Here is a 17,112-nt window from a genome sequence, read left to right as displayed (position 1 = left end):
TTCACAACTATTACTTGGATGAGGTCAAGAATACTTGATGCTTGGGAAATTTAGAGTAGTGTAGACATGGAAGTTGCAAAGTTGTAGGTGAAACGTCTCTATGGGGTCAAAGATCAAGAGGTGAAATTTTGTGTTGCAAAAACGAAAGTGACTGGGCTTGGCACTGATTTGGCCTCTTCCCCTTGTAACATTTCAAGTTCTCAGATGTTGAGGTTGAGTATTTTTGTGTGAAGAGCTGTGCTCTCTGATGAGAACACAGGCCCGGGAGGAGAAGCGTGGGAGGACAGGTGTGGGTGGATGGGTGTAAGAAGTGCTCTTCCCCCAAAAACGACAGCTGGTCTGCTCAGGAATGCCACTTGGAGCTTAGGATATGATCCGTGCCTGTCTGTCTTATCAAATCTGTCAGACCACAGGATGGGAGATTTCAGAAGGTAAAGGCTAGAGCCCTTGGTCAGAAGGCCCACAGCTTTCCATTCCTCCAGAGGAGGCTTTGGAGGCATGCTTAGGGTCACCCGCTAGCATGACCTGTTCTAGAGCCTTCTTTCTTTTGTTAATCATTTGTGTTGAACCTTGGTGGATTTTCCTCTTGGTGGCACAAATTTGACATTTATGAGGATGATTTATTGTAATTTAGTTCCTAGAGTTCTGTAAAACTGTAGGCCTATAAAGTAGTTCCCCTTCATTCAGTCAGTGGAACCGTAAACATCATCCCTTCTTTTAGTCTCTGACAAAGCTCCCTTGAGCTCATTTGAATGAAAGGGATTGAGGCACTTTCCGTAAAAGGGAGATAGGTGAGTCCCCCTCTGCAAAGACCCTGCTTTCAGCTTCCTTTCACCTTACATTTTGCACGAGTTAAATGCTTAGCTTGTCATTCTGACATATTTTTTTCTATAATACATAGTTCACTTTTTGATAATTTCTGAGAGCAGTGTTGAGTATCTCTCTGGAAAAAGACATAAGTTTTTACTCTTTTAAGGTAGATGCCTCATCAAGTAGGGGAGGACACTGGTTAACAGAATTCACTATTTTTTGGTCCCCTTTTGCCCTTGTTTTTAAGACTGTTGTTACTTGAACCTTCCCAAATTTTGACTTATTCTCCAGTTTCTACCCGGTCCTTCAGGGAAGTAAGTCTATTACGAAATGTTCACAGCCTAGCTATGAACTTGATCTATGAGGTCCTAACACATAAAAATAATTGAGGTTACCAACTTAATGCTTTTGGCTCCACATCTCAGCATACAGTATACCTTGGTAAAAAGATAGACAGCCATAACAGGAGGGCATAGTAAATTGTGATAAAGAGAAAAACACTAGAGCACTTTCCTTGAAAAAGCATATATTAGCAAGGATCAAGAGAAAGAGGCTTTTATCTGTTGATGTTTAAGCTATCTGTAATAGATGATATGAAGGGTGACCCCCTTTTTTCTAGTCACTCTGCTTTATCATCTCAGGGTCAAATTTCCAGAATTTTGTAAAGAAAAAGGGGGGTCAGGGTTGATAGCATTGCCTCCACACTGGCCATCAGGAGATGATTGTGCCAAAACTGACTTCTCTGGAAACTGGACTTCTAAAGGACTCAGTTTAGGAAACGTGCTGTTAAATAGTAATTAAAACCCAGAGAAGACGTGTATTTTCCATTTTGAAAATAAAACCATCCAATAGTTTTCTGTAGGAGAAGGAAATGGCAACCCACTCCAGTATTCTTGCCTGGAGAATCCTATGGACAGAAAGAAGAGCCTGGCGGGCTACCTACCATCCATGGGGTCGCAAAGAGTCAGATGCAACTGGAGCGACTCTGCAGGCAGGCAGTTTTCTGTAACCTGAAAGGTTATTTGTAAAGAATACAAGATACAGATGTCTCTAATGAGCTTGGCCTGGGGCAGAGTCTCTCTTCCTGGACAGCCCCTATCCCTGTGTTTCGACAGGAAGGAGCGAGCTTTCCCTAAAGGTGACACGCTGCCGGACCTGAGTCCTTCCCCAGGGTCCCCTCTGCATCTTCCTCCTCCCTTAGATGTTTCTCGCCTCTTGGGTTTGGTTTCTAATCTTATTTTGCTGTGCAAGCTGCAGGAATGTCAGGCTTTTCTGAGTATTCCTCTGCCTTCTGATTACCCTTTTAAGCAATGCTGATTGCAGGAAATTGGTGTGGTGCAAGGCGGGTGTCACAACACACAGTGATTAAAACCCGCATGTGTCATTCACGGCCTGATTGAAGTAATCACACGAGGGAAGAGCAGATGAAAACCGGTGGAATGTGCCAACAGGGGCTGTCTCTCAGCGTCTGAGTTTCAGGGTTTGGAGTTAAAGAATCAGAACTTGTGCGAGCAAGGCTTGTGTTTTCAGTCACGTTTCATTCTGATTCCGAAAAGCTGAGCAGGGTCTGGGTCTCTGAACATGCTTTTCCTCAGGAAGACAAGTCGTTGCTTTTTGTGGAAGGTCCCCCTTCAACAGACACTATTGAAAAGTGGTTGAGCACATCAGGGGGAAGGATACTAGAATGTGATAGGATACACGGATAGGCAAGGCCCATATATGGATGGGCTTATATACAGCTCAGCCCTGTAAGACTGCACCCACCCCGCCACCCTCCAGCCCTCGGTGGGGAGGCCTCTGCTTCGTGCCCTTTGAAAGTTCAGGTTGTCACCTGGGCTTCTGACTGACCACGTTAGAAGTTCCGGCAGCCCCCTTCTCAGGTTCGGTTAATTTGCTGGCGCGGCTCCCAGGACTCCAGAAACACTTACTTCTGTTGACCAGTTTATTAGAAGGGAGACAAGGCAGATGGAAGAGACGCATAGGGCAGGGTGGGCGGGAAGATCCGTGGTGCTTCCCTACTGTTTACCTGCCTGGAAGCCCTCTGAACACTGTCCTTTTGGGTTTTTATGGAGGTCTCATTACTTGAGCACCATTGCTTGAATCACTGGCCATTGGTGTTTAAACCCCATTGCTATACCCTCTCCCCTTCCCAGAGGAGGGAAAGACAGGACTGAAAGTTCTAACCCTCCAATCACTGGGTGGTTCCTCTCATAACTAGTCCCCATCCTGAGGTTACCTAGGACTTTGCCAAAAGTCCCCAAATTAGCATAACAGAAGACACTTTTCACCACTTTAGGAATTAGGTAGGTCGTTTTAGGTGCTCTTTCCTAGGAATGGGAGTGAAGACCAAATAAATACTTATTATAAATCACAAGATGGCTGCTAAGCTGTTTATATTGTTTGGTTTTCTGAAAAGTATTAGTCCCATTTGGGCTGGATATAGTGGTCCAGTACTCATGTACAGATGTGAGAGATGAACAATAAAGAAGGCAGAACACCGAAGAATTGATGTTTTCAAACTACAGTGCTGGAGAAGCCTCTTGAGAGTCCCTTGGAAAGCAAGGAGATCAAACCACTTAATCTTAAAGTGTATCAACTCTGAATACTCTTTGGAAGGACTGATGCTGAAGCTGAAGCTCCAGTACTTTGACCACCTGATGTGAATAGCTGACTCACTGGAAAAGACCCCGATGCTGGGAAAGATTGATGGCAGAAGGAGAAGAGGGCGACAGAGGATGAGATGGTTGGATGGCATCATCCATTAAATGGACATGAATTTGGACAAACTCTGGGAGATGGTGAGGGACAGGGCAGCCTGGTATGCTGCAGTCCATGGTGTCTCGAATAGTTGGACACAGCTTGGCGACTGAACAACAACCAATAGTGGTCATGATAGCTAAATATCTGAAACCTGATTTCTAAGGTTGGGGGGGGGAGTGGCTTGTGGGCCGTCACTTACATGAGCTGCTGGATCATCGAATTTACTTGACAAGCAACACTGTGAGTCAAGCATTGTCATAGGTATTGGAGGCATCCATTAATGATTTCTTGTCTCTTTATTTCCCTCAGGCACAGAACCTTGGTATTTCTATTTAATTAATGGATTTCTGAATTTTAATGTAGTCTTTGCTTTAGCCCTCCTGGTCTTACCACTGACCTCTCTCATGGAATACCTACTGCAGAGATTTCATGGTAAGTGGAATAAGGAATGATAGATTTGCGGGGAGGGAAGAGAAGTAACAATGTATACCAAGAAGTAAAAAACAATCTACTTATTTTATTTTCCATTTTCTTCCTATGGAAATGGTTGGCTTATTGCATTTTTCCATTTCTGTTTATAGTTTATTCTACCTGTGTTAACCTATGTGATAATCTGGATAATAATTTCAAGTGAGGAAGTCTGTATGATTTACAGAATCATCTGGGGAGGCAAAAGCATTTAAAAAACCTTGGGAGATAAGCGTATTCAAAGGAGTGTATGTTAGCATGGTAAATTGCTTAAGATAATCAAAAATAGAGGCAAACAATCTCTGGGAAATTCAACCAAAAATCTGGAAACTAAGCCTTGTAGAGATTCCCCCACATTTGATGCTTGCTCTGATTGGGAGACAGAGCTGAGCAGAAATTCATTTGAGTTTGGAAGAAGATTTAATTTCCAACTTTTTGGTCTGGTTTGGATGCTATGTGATCCTTCCATACCATTCCCCATTCTGCTTTTCTACAGTTAATAGTTTATAAAGAGTTTGCTGTGTTCATAGAATATGAGAGCAGCCTTCAGAGTCACTTTTGCTTTATTTTAGAACTTTTGTTGTAACATAACGATGATGCCATTATCTAACAAAATTAAGTTTTTTCTTAATATCATCTAATGCCCAGGTAGTATTTTGATTCCTACACTGTCTGAAAAAAAACTTATAGTTTTTTTAAAGCAGGATCTAAATGAGTCATATACTGAATTTGGTGTTATGTTTCATAAGCTTTTCTAGAGGTACCCCCCTCACCTTTGTCCTTCTGAAGATTTCTAAAGAAACCATGTCACTCATCTTGCGTACATAGTGTCCCACGTTTGGATTCAGCTGTTTGTTCCCTTGAGGTATTAACGCATTCCTCCATTCCTTGTGTTTATTAAGGATCACTTTTCTTTTTTTTTTGAAAAGTAGCTTTTTCTGACTATAAAAGTAATTTATACTTGTGGAATATTTGTAGATGCTTGTGATATAAGTATAAAAACAGTAAAAACAAAAACAGTATATTAAGCTGTTCTGTAAAGTAGGAATCCAATTTTGCTTTAAAATTGTGTCATGTACCCACATGTCCACCTAGTAAGAAATTGAGGACTCTGTTTTTTCTTTATGCATTTTGCATATTTTATATACAGAAACATTATTTTTTATATTTTTTTAAAAAATTTTGTTTTATAACAGAAACAATACATTTAACATAGTTTAGCAGAAATATAGTTTAACAGAAACTATAAATGTTTTATAGAGGATGTTCCAAAATTTTAGGCCATATTTTTAAAATATGTTTGTTAGCTTCTAAGATGTAAAAGAGGAAAAGATTGTTTACTTGTAGAAGATAAACTTTTTTTCTTATAATAAAATTCCAACCTAAAATACTTCTTGGAAAGGTAAATATCCTAAATTATAGCCTAAAATTTCATAAGTGAAAAAAAGATAAATTTGTTACTGCAGTTCAAGAGTGTTTATTCCTAAAGAATTTCTGCAGGAACTTCCCTGATGGTTAAGAAGTCTGTGCACTTCCACTGCAGGTGGTGCGGGGTTGATCCCTGGTCCCTGGCTGGGAAACTAAGATCCTGCATGTCTCAAGGCTGAAAAAAAAAAACCCTGGTTTTTCAAAAGCATGTGTAACTAAGGAGCACTAGGTTCAGCAATGCTAAGGTGGGCTCTGAGGACAACCCTGATCTTTCATCTCAACTTGCTCATTGTAGACATAATGGACACCAGGGGGCGCTGTCGATCCACCCTTGGTCAGTGATTCCCATGTACTACTTACCACTAACAGGAGCACAGTTTGAGATGCCTTCACTTTGGGTTGTAGGCTTATCGCTCCGTGTCCATGTTCCTGACCATGACCACAGGAACTTTCCAGCAGGTGCTTGGGTCATGGTGAAGGTGAAGTCCCTCAGTCATGTCCGACTCTTTGTGACCCCATGGACTGTAGCCTACCAGGCTCCTAGGTCCATGGGATTTTCCAGGCAAGAATACTGGAGTGGGTTGCCATTTCCTTCTTCAGGGTCATAGTGTTCATTAAATTCCTGCAGTTCTTTCATATGGTTTAAAGTACATTCTTGGCTTTAATTTTGAGGTACAGAGTGGATGGGTATTACCAAACAGCAGAGAAAACTCAATCAGCAAACTTCCTTTAAGAATGTTTTTATATATTCTTTGAAACAAGTTCTTTGTCATATGTAGCTTGACAGAAACCAGTGATAAGTTTGAGAATCCAACTTTGTTTCTTTCCTTTCATCTATAGCTATTTGGTATATACGTAAGAAAATTAATGTAGTAAACAGAAGAATTAAAATCTAAGAAATGAATTTATGTCATGCTTTTGGTTAATCTCAAGAATCTTCAGTCTTAGTGGCAGGACTCCTCTCTCTCTAGAGAGAGAAGTCTTTTTTTTTTTTCTTCATCCAGTATAGAAATTATTAAGCTGTATTACCCATTCACCTGACATTCATTTGTGTTCCAGCTAAATCCAGTATTGTACCTACCTTTAAATGTTGGATCTCTTGGGAGAGCTAAGAAGTATATACCTCTTTCTATTTGATTCCTTAATTATATCAGAGAAAGTGTGAATAAAAGAGTTGAAATGTTTTATGGGGTGCCCTAGGGTATATGCCTAAGTTTAAGATCAAGAGAACTTTGAAAGTAAATGTGCTGTTTTGGTCTAATATGGTGAAAGGTGGATTTTTTTTCTGTGTTTTACAGTTCAGAATTTAGGCCACCCATATTGGCTTACCTTGGCTCCAATGTATATTTGGTTTATAATTTTCTTCATCCAGCCTCACAAAGAGGAGAGATTTCTTTTCCCTGTGTATCCACTTATATGTCTCTGTGGTGCTGTGGCCCTTTCTGCACTTCAGGTGAGTTTCAGGGAAATGTGTGTCTGCTTCATTCTGTTTCACATTAAATCATTCAACAAGCTTAAAGGCAAATTACAGAATGCTTCCCCCTAAGATATGGTATCCGTACATTAAAGCTGATACAGATCATAAAACTTTGATTGCTTAGGTGTTGTTTGTACTATTGTTTGCTGATCACATATTTGCAGTGTTAATTTGTGTTGGTAATAATTTGTCTTTCTTGCCAACAAGAACCCAATTGCTATGAAAGGAGTTTTTTAAGTCATTATATGGGCCCAGTACAGACTGGTAACAGCACAGCAGAGCTGATGGAACATCTGTTCTTCAGTTATGAAACCTGAATGAAACTGGCTTAGGTGTTTGGGGTTAGTTACTTCAGGCAGTTTGCAGTATGGGACATTGTAATCCTGGCTTAAAACCTGTCCAGGTCAGAACTAATCATGAATGAAGTGTCAGACTCTTTTTTTTTTTTTTTTTTTTTTAACCCTCTGCTCCATTTGCAATTATTAAAAAAGGATTAATTTGGGTAATAGGTTTTTTTCCTTAACAGGTTTATGATAAGATATAATTCACAAGGGCCTCTCAGGTGGTGCTAGTGGTAAAGAACCTGCCTACCAATGCAGGTTTAGATGAAAGAGACAAGGGTTCAGTCCCTGGGTGGGGAAGATCCCCTAGAGGCGGGCACAGCTACCTTCTCCAGTATTCTTGCCTGGAGAATCCCGTGGACAGAAGAGTCTGGTGGGCTACAGTCCATAGGGTCTCAGAGAGTCTGACTGGACTGAAACGACTTAGCACACACGCACACACAATTCACAAACCACAGAATTTACTCATTTACAGTATATGATACAGTGTTTTCTAGGCTATTCACAGCTCTGTGTAAGCATTACTCCAGTCAATTTACAGTATTTTCATCATCTCAAAAACCTGTATCCTTTAGCTGTTGTAGCTCCCCCTCCCAATATCTCCTCAGCCACAAGCAACAGCTAATCTACTTTGTATCTCTATAGCTTTGCCTATTCTAGGCATTTCATGTAAATGAAATCATAGAATATGTGGGCTTTTGTGATTGACTTCTTTCATTTAGCATAATGTTTTAAAATCTCATCCTTGTTAGGACAATAGTTTTAAAAAATAATTTTAATTATAAAAGTAATTTAATTTCATCACAGATAATTTTTCTTTTACCTCTTTCTAAAATCAGTCCTACTCCCCTAACAAAATCTCCTTCTAGCATTTTTGCCTATCATATAACAGAATCTATTATGATTGTACTTTAAGGTTCATGTAACTGTATCCCTCTTAATATTATCATTATGTTGCCATGTCTATATGCATCATTTTAATAGCAATATAGTGTTCTGAGTTGGATATAAAATATAACATTATTATGTAATACATAATATATTGAATTGGTAGTATATAATGGTTAGACATAATTTATGTTAGAGTTTAGGTTGCTCACTTATTTCAGTATTATAAATAATGCTAGGATAAATATCTTTGTTTAGGTATTTGGATTGTTTCCTTAGGAAAGATTCCAAAAAGTATGAAAGGAGTTCAAACATATTTATGGCCCTTGTTAAGTATTGCAAAATTGCCTTCCAAAAGTAGTTCTAGTCTGAGAGGGAAAGAAGGAAGGAAGGAAATCTCATGGGAAGGTGCCGAAAGGCTGCAGAACTCATGCAGGTGTGTATATATTCTTAATAATATTCATCTAGTTTGTGAAGTAGTTTAGCATATGATTAACAGCATTTTCCTAATGTTCCATGAGGGGAATTCTGTTTCCTTCTTGTTTGGTTGTGATACATTTTGTTGTTACTAAAAACTTTGATGAAAACTTGTCAGTAAGGAAAGTGAAGGTTAATCACCAGTTACATCAAAATAGATTGAGATACTTCGTATGTTAAAAAAAAAAAAACTACCAAAAGCATTTTCATTTAAGTATTTAAAAAAAAAATTATTTGGACTTTAGTCACTAGGAAAATATCCAAATAAGTTTCCTGTGAAGCCAGTGAGATGTCATTCTTAGCAAGCCCTCTGGGGAGTGTGATCTACAGACAATTTAGCAGAGTTTGCTTTAATCTCAGAATGTAGAGTGGGTACCTCACTGTGTGCAAATGCTCAGACTCTTGGTAGAACCTCTTTTGCTGCTTCCTTCCTCTTAGTTACAGTGATGTCCTGTGATGATGTATTCTGCAAGGTGTATCTTTTTTTTCAGAACAGTTTTGTTTCCTTCTAGAAATGTTACCACTTCGTGTTTCAGCGATACCGCCTGGAGCATTACACCGTGACGTCGAATTGGCTGGCGTTAGGAACCCTCTTCCTGTTCGGGCTCCTGTCTTTTTCCCGCTCTGTGGCACTGTTCAAAGGTAGATGTACAGACAGTAACTTAATCCATACTCACTTTACCTTGGTTGACGTGTGAGTGTTTAATACAATTCAGCTTAAGCCGAGGGGGAGGACTTTTCTATGTGGAGAACTTGTGGACTTCATATTAAGAATGGGATGTGACATCTGTACCTTAGAACTGAAGAGAAGATTGAGAATTCCTTTTAGTGTGACTAACTATACACTTCTTCTCTATTCTTATTAATTTTTTTTTCTTTTAAAGAATGAATTAAGGATGCCTTCAACATAGGATGCAGAGTTGTGGCTCAAGTCCCATGATTATATTCTTTCTTATAATCTTCATTTGGATCAAGAATATTGAAATGGGCTCAAAGAATATGAAATTAAAAAGGTGGAGGGTGTAGAGCAGGGCAAGAAAGCAAATGATTTCTGGCAAAGATTGGGCCTTGGCTGTAGTCATCTTCCTGACTATAGAGGTGTTTGATAGCAGTTGAGCGGGCTTCCTGCTGGAGTTGCTATGTGCCTCTCACACGGATCACAGTGGGATACTAATACACGTTGTAATTAAATATCAGAATCTCACCTCTCTCATCTTCGGCTTTCACACACCTCTCTCATTCCAGGGTATCACGGACCCCTTGACTTGTATCCAGAATTTTATCGAATTGCCACAGACCCCACCATCCACACCGTTCCTGAAGGCCGACCCGTCAACGTCTGTGTCGGAAAAGAGTGGCATCGTTTTCCCAGCAGCTTCCTTCTGCCTGAGAAGTAAGTTGCCCTTTAATTCTCAGAGTTTTAAATCAAGGGGTAGAAACAGCAGATCTGTGGCAGTGTCGTCTTAGTTTTTCCTCCGCTTTGGATTTTTCGGGAGTGTTTGAGTGATTGGCCGTCTCAGGCAGCCGTGGGCAGTGTGCCGAGTGCCCAGGGCCTGTTTGGTGATGCGCCCAGCGCTGCCCTGGCCTCAGAAGGCTGGGGGCCTCTGAGGACACTGTGGGTCCTGGGCTCCTGCTGGTGGCTCTTCCTGAGGATCCGTGCTGAAATTTTTATGACTAACTCATGTTAACCCACTTTTGAAAGTAGTTTAGAGACTCTCAGTGTCTAGGGTGTTTTTAGAGAAGACACAGTTGTTGTCCAGCGACAGTGAGCGTTCTCTCTCACCCTGTGGACCCTGGGAAAGCTGTGGCTAAGACCTGTGCACCGCTTTCCTCCGTGCTGTCTATGGTTGGATGTGATAGCGTGGGCTCCGAGTGCCTTTGGATCTGCTTTATTCAGATGGAGAAGAGTCCTATTTAGGGAAAAGAGAAGTCAGGTTAAGATGAGTCATGTTGTTTCATTTGGGGACTGGCTGCGGCAGCTCAGCTGGTGCTAATATCTTTTTCCTTGATAAAGATCCTGTATCAGTCATTAATGATTAATTAAAGCTTGTATTTTAAAGTGTTTGCTTTAGCCTTTGCCTTTTCCATCTGAAACAGTTTCATAACTAGAGATAGTTTTGAGGATTACTCAGGAACAAAGTAGTTTTCCCACAGTGAGTTCCTACATTTTACTCTTTCCTCTCTATGCCTGATGAACTTGCTTAAATTTTGAGAGGTCCCCTGATCACATGATAATTGGCAGTGAACTTTGATGTTTCTCTAGTTGTTTGATGGTATAACCACTGTTGCAGATTTCACTGCTGAGAGTTGGTGAAATGGGATGAGAGATCTCAAGTTGAAAATTTCTCAACGATCTTGGATTGAGTTGTGACCTCTGCCTCTATGCTCTCTGGCTAAGGTTTCTCAGAAACATTTTGTCTCCAAATGAAATATTTTTCACATGAAATTTCCTTCTTTTGCTTATGTATTTCAAGTACATTTAGCAATCTGAGCCCTCTGTGTTTTTCTCATTCTTCTTATTTGTTTTCTGACAGTTGGCAGCTTCAGTTCATTCCATCAGAGTTCAGAGGCCAATTACCAAAACCTTTTGCAGAGGGACCACTGGCCACCCGGAGTGTTCCTACTGACATGAATGACCAGAACCTGGAGGAGCCGTCCAGATACGTAAGGGCATAACTCTGCTTTTACTACTATGACAAGAGTTCCACCCTAAAAATCTGTTAGCATACGTAATAGAGCTTTGAAGAAATGAGAATTTTTTAGGAAGTGATTTCTTTACGGTGAAGGATATAACAACTTCTGTTGAGAAAGAGTGAACAGTGTCATTTTTATTTTCAAATGACCTCCTTTATTTTCTTTGTAAAGTATTCAACATATTTTCTAAGCTGGATCGGAAAATTTCTTATGTTGAATTCAAGCCATCTTGAAACATTCTGCAACTCATATCATCCTTGGTTCATTAAAATACTTCCTGGGGAACTTCCAAGTTACCCATAGACCTTTGAGCTAACAGTCAGTATATTCCGGTTTTAGCAAGTGGATAGTCAATGAGGGTTCTCACACTGAGTCCGTGAAGCAGTGTGTTTCAGGGCCAGGCTCTTCTACACGCTCATCTCTACCCACCCTGAGAGCCCATGTAGGTTCCTTTGAGAAATGACACTTTTACCATTTGGTACCTGTAGGATCTTTGACTGTGGAAAAGATGAGAGTGCTCAAGATAATGTTCCTGGTTCCCAGAGATGGTAAAAGACCATTTGTAGAAATATTACAAAGCACATTTTTTTTTTTGGCAACCTGTTTAGAAAACATTTAAGAATTTAAATGTCAAATACATTTCCCTTATGTCATATACCTAAAGTGTGAAATATCAGGACTTTCAATTCCCATTCAGAGCAAACCTGTAGCCACGGCTGGCCTTTTGTCTCCTGGATTGGGGCAGGTTACATTTCCGTGGAGATCCTCAGTTTATGGGTGAGATTCTTACTGTGTGAGCTTTAGCTTTATAAGCTATGAAAATGGACATCATAAAATACATTCTTGGCTTGGCTCTCTGAGAAGGTAAGAAGTGTATTCCACTAAGTGACTTGGAGTTTCTTTCCAACTGAAGCCTCTGATTCCTGTAACAGTGAAAATACTCCTGGGTGGGATAAACTGCTATTAGCCACTTTTATTTTAGCTGCAGATACTCTCGTGAGAGCAGGCTTTGATGCACATGGGATCATCATGGGGACACTTGATAGTCAAAAAGATAGGAGAATATGCTGTGATGAGGAGAGAGATAGTAAATTCAGAGTGATATCGTCACAGCTGTGTTTTGGGAAGAGATAGTATAGGATAGCTAAAAAAAAAAAAGAGCATGGACTTTGGAGTCAAGTAGGCCTGGGTTCTAAACTCTGTTGCCTACCTGGTGACCTTGAGCAAATTAATTAACATCTCTGTTTAACTAATTTCAGTTTCTGTCTGTGAAGTGGGAATAATGACACCTGCTTTTGGAAGATTAATGTGAGAGTGGATATCATATCTCTCTGTCATATATAGCATAGTGTCTGTACACAGATTTTCCCACAAATGTTCTTAATCTGATAATGGTGTATTTGATGGATTAGAGGTAAATGAACCCTTAAGAGGATTTATAATCTGCCCAAAGCTCTCTCTCCTTCCTTAAATTTATTGTTCCCCAACTTGGTTTTTATTATAGTCTGTTCAGACTCAGTGTTGGTTTTTCTATCCCAGTGACTTTGCTTATCTTGGTAACGGTACCTGGACTTCCCTTGTCTACCTTCTTATGCTACCAAAACTTCCTCCCTGAAGCCTTTCTAGCTATTTAAGTCCATAGTGAGCAGTGTACTCCTTTAAATTGATCTGTGTAGCTCATTTAGCTATTTAATTCTTTTGTCTTATGTCTTTTAAATATTTCTGATGTATGTCATATTTTTGGCTATCATACGGTGAATGCTATGGAGAGAATGACTGCTCCTGTTTCTTTTGTATTCACCATAGTGGCTAAAATAGTGCTGTGTATCTAGTAATTAATCTATACATGCTTTCTGGCTTGAGGAATGAATATTCATCATGGTTGGGATAATGATGTTGAGAGAAAGCTGGCTATAAAACCTGCAGGTCCTTACAAGCACATGCAATGATGCTCAACATTGCTAATTATTAGAGAAATGCATATCAAAACCACAGCGAGATATCATCTCACACCAGTCAGAATGGCCATCATCAAAAAGTCTACAAATAATAAATGCTGGAGAGGGTGTGGAGAAAAGGGAACCCTCTTACCCTGTTAGTGAGAATGTAAATTGATGCAGCTAGTGTGGGAAACAGTATGGAGGGTCCTTAAAAAATTAAAAATAGACTTACCATATGATCCAGCAATCCCATTTCTGGGTACACATCTGGAAAAAACAAAAATGCTAGTTTGGAGAGATACGTGTACCTTGAGGTTCATAGCAGCATTATTTGCAGTATCAACAGACACACATACGCACACACACTGGGATGATACTCAGCCACTAAAAGGAATGAAATATTGCTGTTTGCAGCAACAGGGATGAGCCTGGAGAATGTCATGCTTAGTGCAGTGAGTCAGACAGACAAAGGCAAATACTATGTGACACCATTTATATGTGAGACTAAAAACTAATACAAATGAATTTATATACAAAACAGAAATAGACTCACAGACATAGAAAGCAAATTTATGATTACCAGAGAGGAAAGTGGGGGTGAGGGGGACAAATTAGGAGTATAGAATTAACAGGTACAAACTACTGCACATGAATAAGTAACAAGGATTTACTGCATAGCACAGGGAATTATAATTGTATCCAATATCTTATAATAATCTGTAATGGAATATAATCTACAAAAACAGAAAAACTCCCCTGAGTCACTATGCTGTACGCCTGAGACTAATAAAATATTGTAAATCTACTGTACTTCAATTAAAAAAAAACTACAGTGGCGTATTGTACATTTGGTATGCTCTGGTCATCCGTTGTCTCTGGTTAGACCGTATTTCCATATTCTCTGCTTCAGGATACTATTCGGTGACTGTATTAGCTTTACCCCAAAGGTAAAGCTTTTCCAGAATAGCTATGGGAGTCAGCAAAATGCTAAGTGGTAAAACCGGGAACAAACAGGTCCTATATGTACTCTGAATGTGTAGTGTCTGTCTCTGTGCTCGTGTACCTTTCTGTGACCGAGTTTCTAGCAGAGTTCCCTGGATTTTCCTGTGTGGTGGGGGAAGTGCCCTTCAAATCCAGTCACTCACCTTTGAGCCTTTGGAAAGCGGAAGACACACTTGGTGGTTTACTGTGGATTCTACACGAACTATGATCAGGGATTACTTTCTTTCAGTTAGCAGTTTAAAAAGATATTTGTTTTCCTTTGATGATAAAAATAGTAAACACTTATTGCATAAAATAATGAACGCTACCAATAAGAAAAGAAATCAGCTGTAATCTAATTTGTTATTGCTGTTGTTTAGTCACTAAGTCATGTCCAACTCTTTGCAACCCCATGGACAGTAACCCTCCAGGCTCCTCTGTCCATGGGATTTCCCAGGGAAGAATACTGGAGTGGGTTGCCATTTCCTTCTTCAGGGGATCTTCCCGACCCAGGGATTGAACCTGCATCACCTGCATTGGCAGGCGGATTCTTTATCATGAGCCACTAGGGAAGCTCATAATCTAATTACCCAAATATTAAACCACCGTTACCATTTTGATGGTTTCTTTTTCTTCACTTTTTTCTCTTGCATTCATATGTGCATTTGTATGTAAACAAAAATCTCAGTTTTTTTGAAAAATAATATAGTTCTTTAAGAACTGGTGCCAGGATCAAGACTGTAGTGACCAAACAGCTTTGCCTGACTTGTAAGAGTTCACGTTGTACTATATTTGCGTTTGTTACTTCTGGTATCAGTCCTGGTTTTACGTACAGGTTCATTCAAACAGGCAAAACAATCATGTTCTCTATCTTTCCTGTGCCTGCAGAATAGCAGCATTATTTTTATTTGCCCTTTGGTTCTGAGTAACAGGCTTCAGGCAGCCTTTGGCTTCAATGCTATGTGATGCAGTCTGCCTCCTGTATCTTGTCTGAATGGAAACTAAGAAATGTACCTGACCTCCTGCTTTCCCTACGCTCTGTCACCTCTGAGTTTAGCAAGAATTAGGAGTGTTTGCAAAGGTTCTGTGGCTTCTACTGTATTGTTATAATTATACTGCAGCAGTTATTTTTTTTGCTGCGTATTCTTTCATGATAGTTATTGAGTAGCTGTTGAACATCCCATTATTCAACAGGTGGCATTATTCAGTGGTAGCTACCAAGATTCTCTTTCAGAATCAAGGTCTGAATTTAGAAGATACATTCAGTGTCTCCTCTATTTCTTGACAAATCCAAATTTTTGTTCACTATTTCAAGGTGAATGATAACATTCTGGTTCCAAATCTGGTATCTGATTTGGGAACTACTAAGTCAATGGATAGAGTTTGGAATAAAAATTATGTCTTCAGGAGGGAGCTTAAAGACTTTTCTCTGACTTTGGCTTAATGCTTAAGCAGATTTTCAAGAAGCTTGTCCATCTGTTACCATTGAAAAAAATAAAACTGGTCATTGATTAATTTTTTCCCCAAATAAGAATATAGTCTGAAAAAAAAAAAATAAAAAAAAAAAGAATATAGTCTGTTCTGCTATAACATGATGTGTGGTTGCTAAAGATAATGGTGTGGAAAGCCACAAGTCTTGTGGGAAACATGGAGTTAAGGACACAATACTCACAAACTTTGTCAGTGACATATGGGAGAGATTTATTGTTGTTCAGTCATTAAGTGGTGTCCTACTCTTTGCGACCCCATGGACTGTAGCACTCCAGGCTCCTCTGTTCTCCACTATCTCCCAGAGTTTGCTCAAATTCATGTGCATTGAGTTAGTGATGCTATCTAACCATCTAATCCTCTGGTGCCCCTTTCTCCTTTTGCCTTCAGTCTTTCCCAGCATCAGGGTCTTTTCTAATCAGTCAGTTCTTCGCATCAGGTGGCCAAAGTATTGGAGCTTCAGTTTTAGCATCAGTCCTTCCAGTGAATATTCAGGATTGATTTCCTTTAGAATTAATTGATTTGATCCCCTTGCAGTCCAGGGGACTGTCAAGAGTCTTCTCTAGCACCACAATTAGAAAGCATCTATTCTTTGGCACTCAGCCTTCTTTATGGTCCAGCTCTCATAACTGTACATGTCTACTGGAAAACCATAGCTTTGACTGTATGGACCTTTGTTGGCAAAGTGATGTCTCTGTTTTTTAATATGCTGTCTAGGTTTGTCATAGCTTTCCTTCCAAGGAACAAGTGTCTTCTAATTTCATGGCTGCGGTCACCATCCACAATGACTTTGGAGCCCAAGAAAATAAAATCTGTCACTTTTTCCCATTCTATTTGCCATGAAGTGATGAGACTGGTTGCCATGATCTTAGTTTTTTTAATGTTAAGTTTCAAGCCAGCTTTCTCACTCTGCTCTTTCACCCTTGTCAAGAGGCCCTTTAGTTCCTCTTCCCTTTCTGCCATTGTTGTTTAGTCGCTAAGTCATGTCCTACTCTTTTGGGACCCCATGTACTATAGCCTGCCGGCTCCTTTGTCCATGGGTTTCCCATGCAAGAATACTGGAGTGGGTTGCCATGTCCTTTTCCAGGGGATCTTCCTGACCCAGGGATCGAACCCACCTGTCCTACATTGGCAGGCGGATTCTTTACCAGAGTCACACAGGGAAGCCCCTTTCTGCCATTGGAGTGGTATCATGCGCATATCTGAGGTTATTGATATCTCTCCCAGCAATCTTGATTCTAGCTTGTGACTAACCAGCCCAACATTTCACATGATGTACTCTGCATAGAAGTTAAATAAGTAGGGTGAAAATATATAGCCTCAACATACTCTTTTCCCAATTTTGAACCAGTCAGTTTTT

General features: G+C 39.9%; 1 protein-coding gene across 2 annotated transcripts in view; it reads left to right on the top strand.

Annotated features, from left to right (window-relative positions):
• Positions 1 to 17,112, top strand: part of ALG9 (ALG9 alpha-1,2-mannosyltransferase) — a 110,838-nt gene that overhangs the window by 37,215 nt on the left and 56,511 nt on the right. For both annotated transcript variants that reach the window (XM_043898992.1, XM_043899002.1), the window contains exons 9-13: positions 3,880 to 4,002; positions 6,765 to 6,919; positions 9,162 to 9,291; positions 9,895 to 10,042; positions 11,184 to 11,313. In XM_043898992.1, coding sequence (XP_043754927.1) covers positions 3,880 to 4,002; positions 6,765 to 6,919; positions 9,162 to 9,291; positions 9,895 to 10,042; positions 11,184 to 11,313 — 686 coding nt within the window. The remainder of the gene's footprint in view (positions 1 to 3,879; positions 4,003 to 6,764; positions 6,920 to 9,161; positions 9,292 to 9,894; positions 10,043 to 11,183; positions 11,314 to 17,112) is intronic.

Source organism: Cervus elaphus, chromosome 1 (genome assembly GCF_910594005.1).
Source record: "Cervus elaphus chromosome 1, mCerEla1.1, whole genome shotgun sequence".
Classification (NCBI taxonomy): domain Eukaryota; kingdom Metazoa; phylum Chordata; class Mammalia; order Artiodactyla; family Cervidae; genus Cervus; species Cervus elaphus.
Note: the sequence above shows the minus strand (reverse complement) of the source record. Positions and strands in the feature narration are given on the sequence as shown.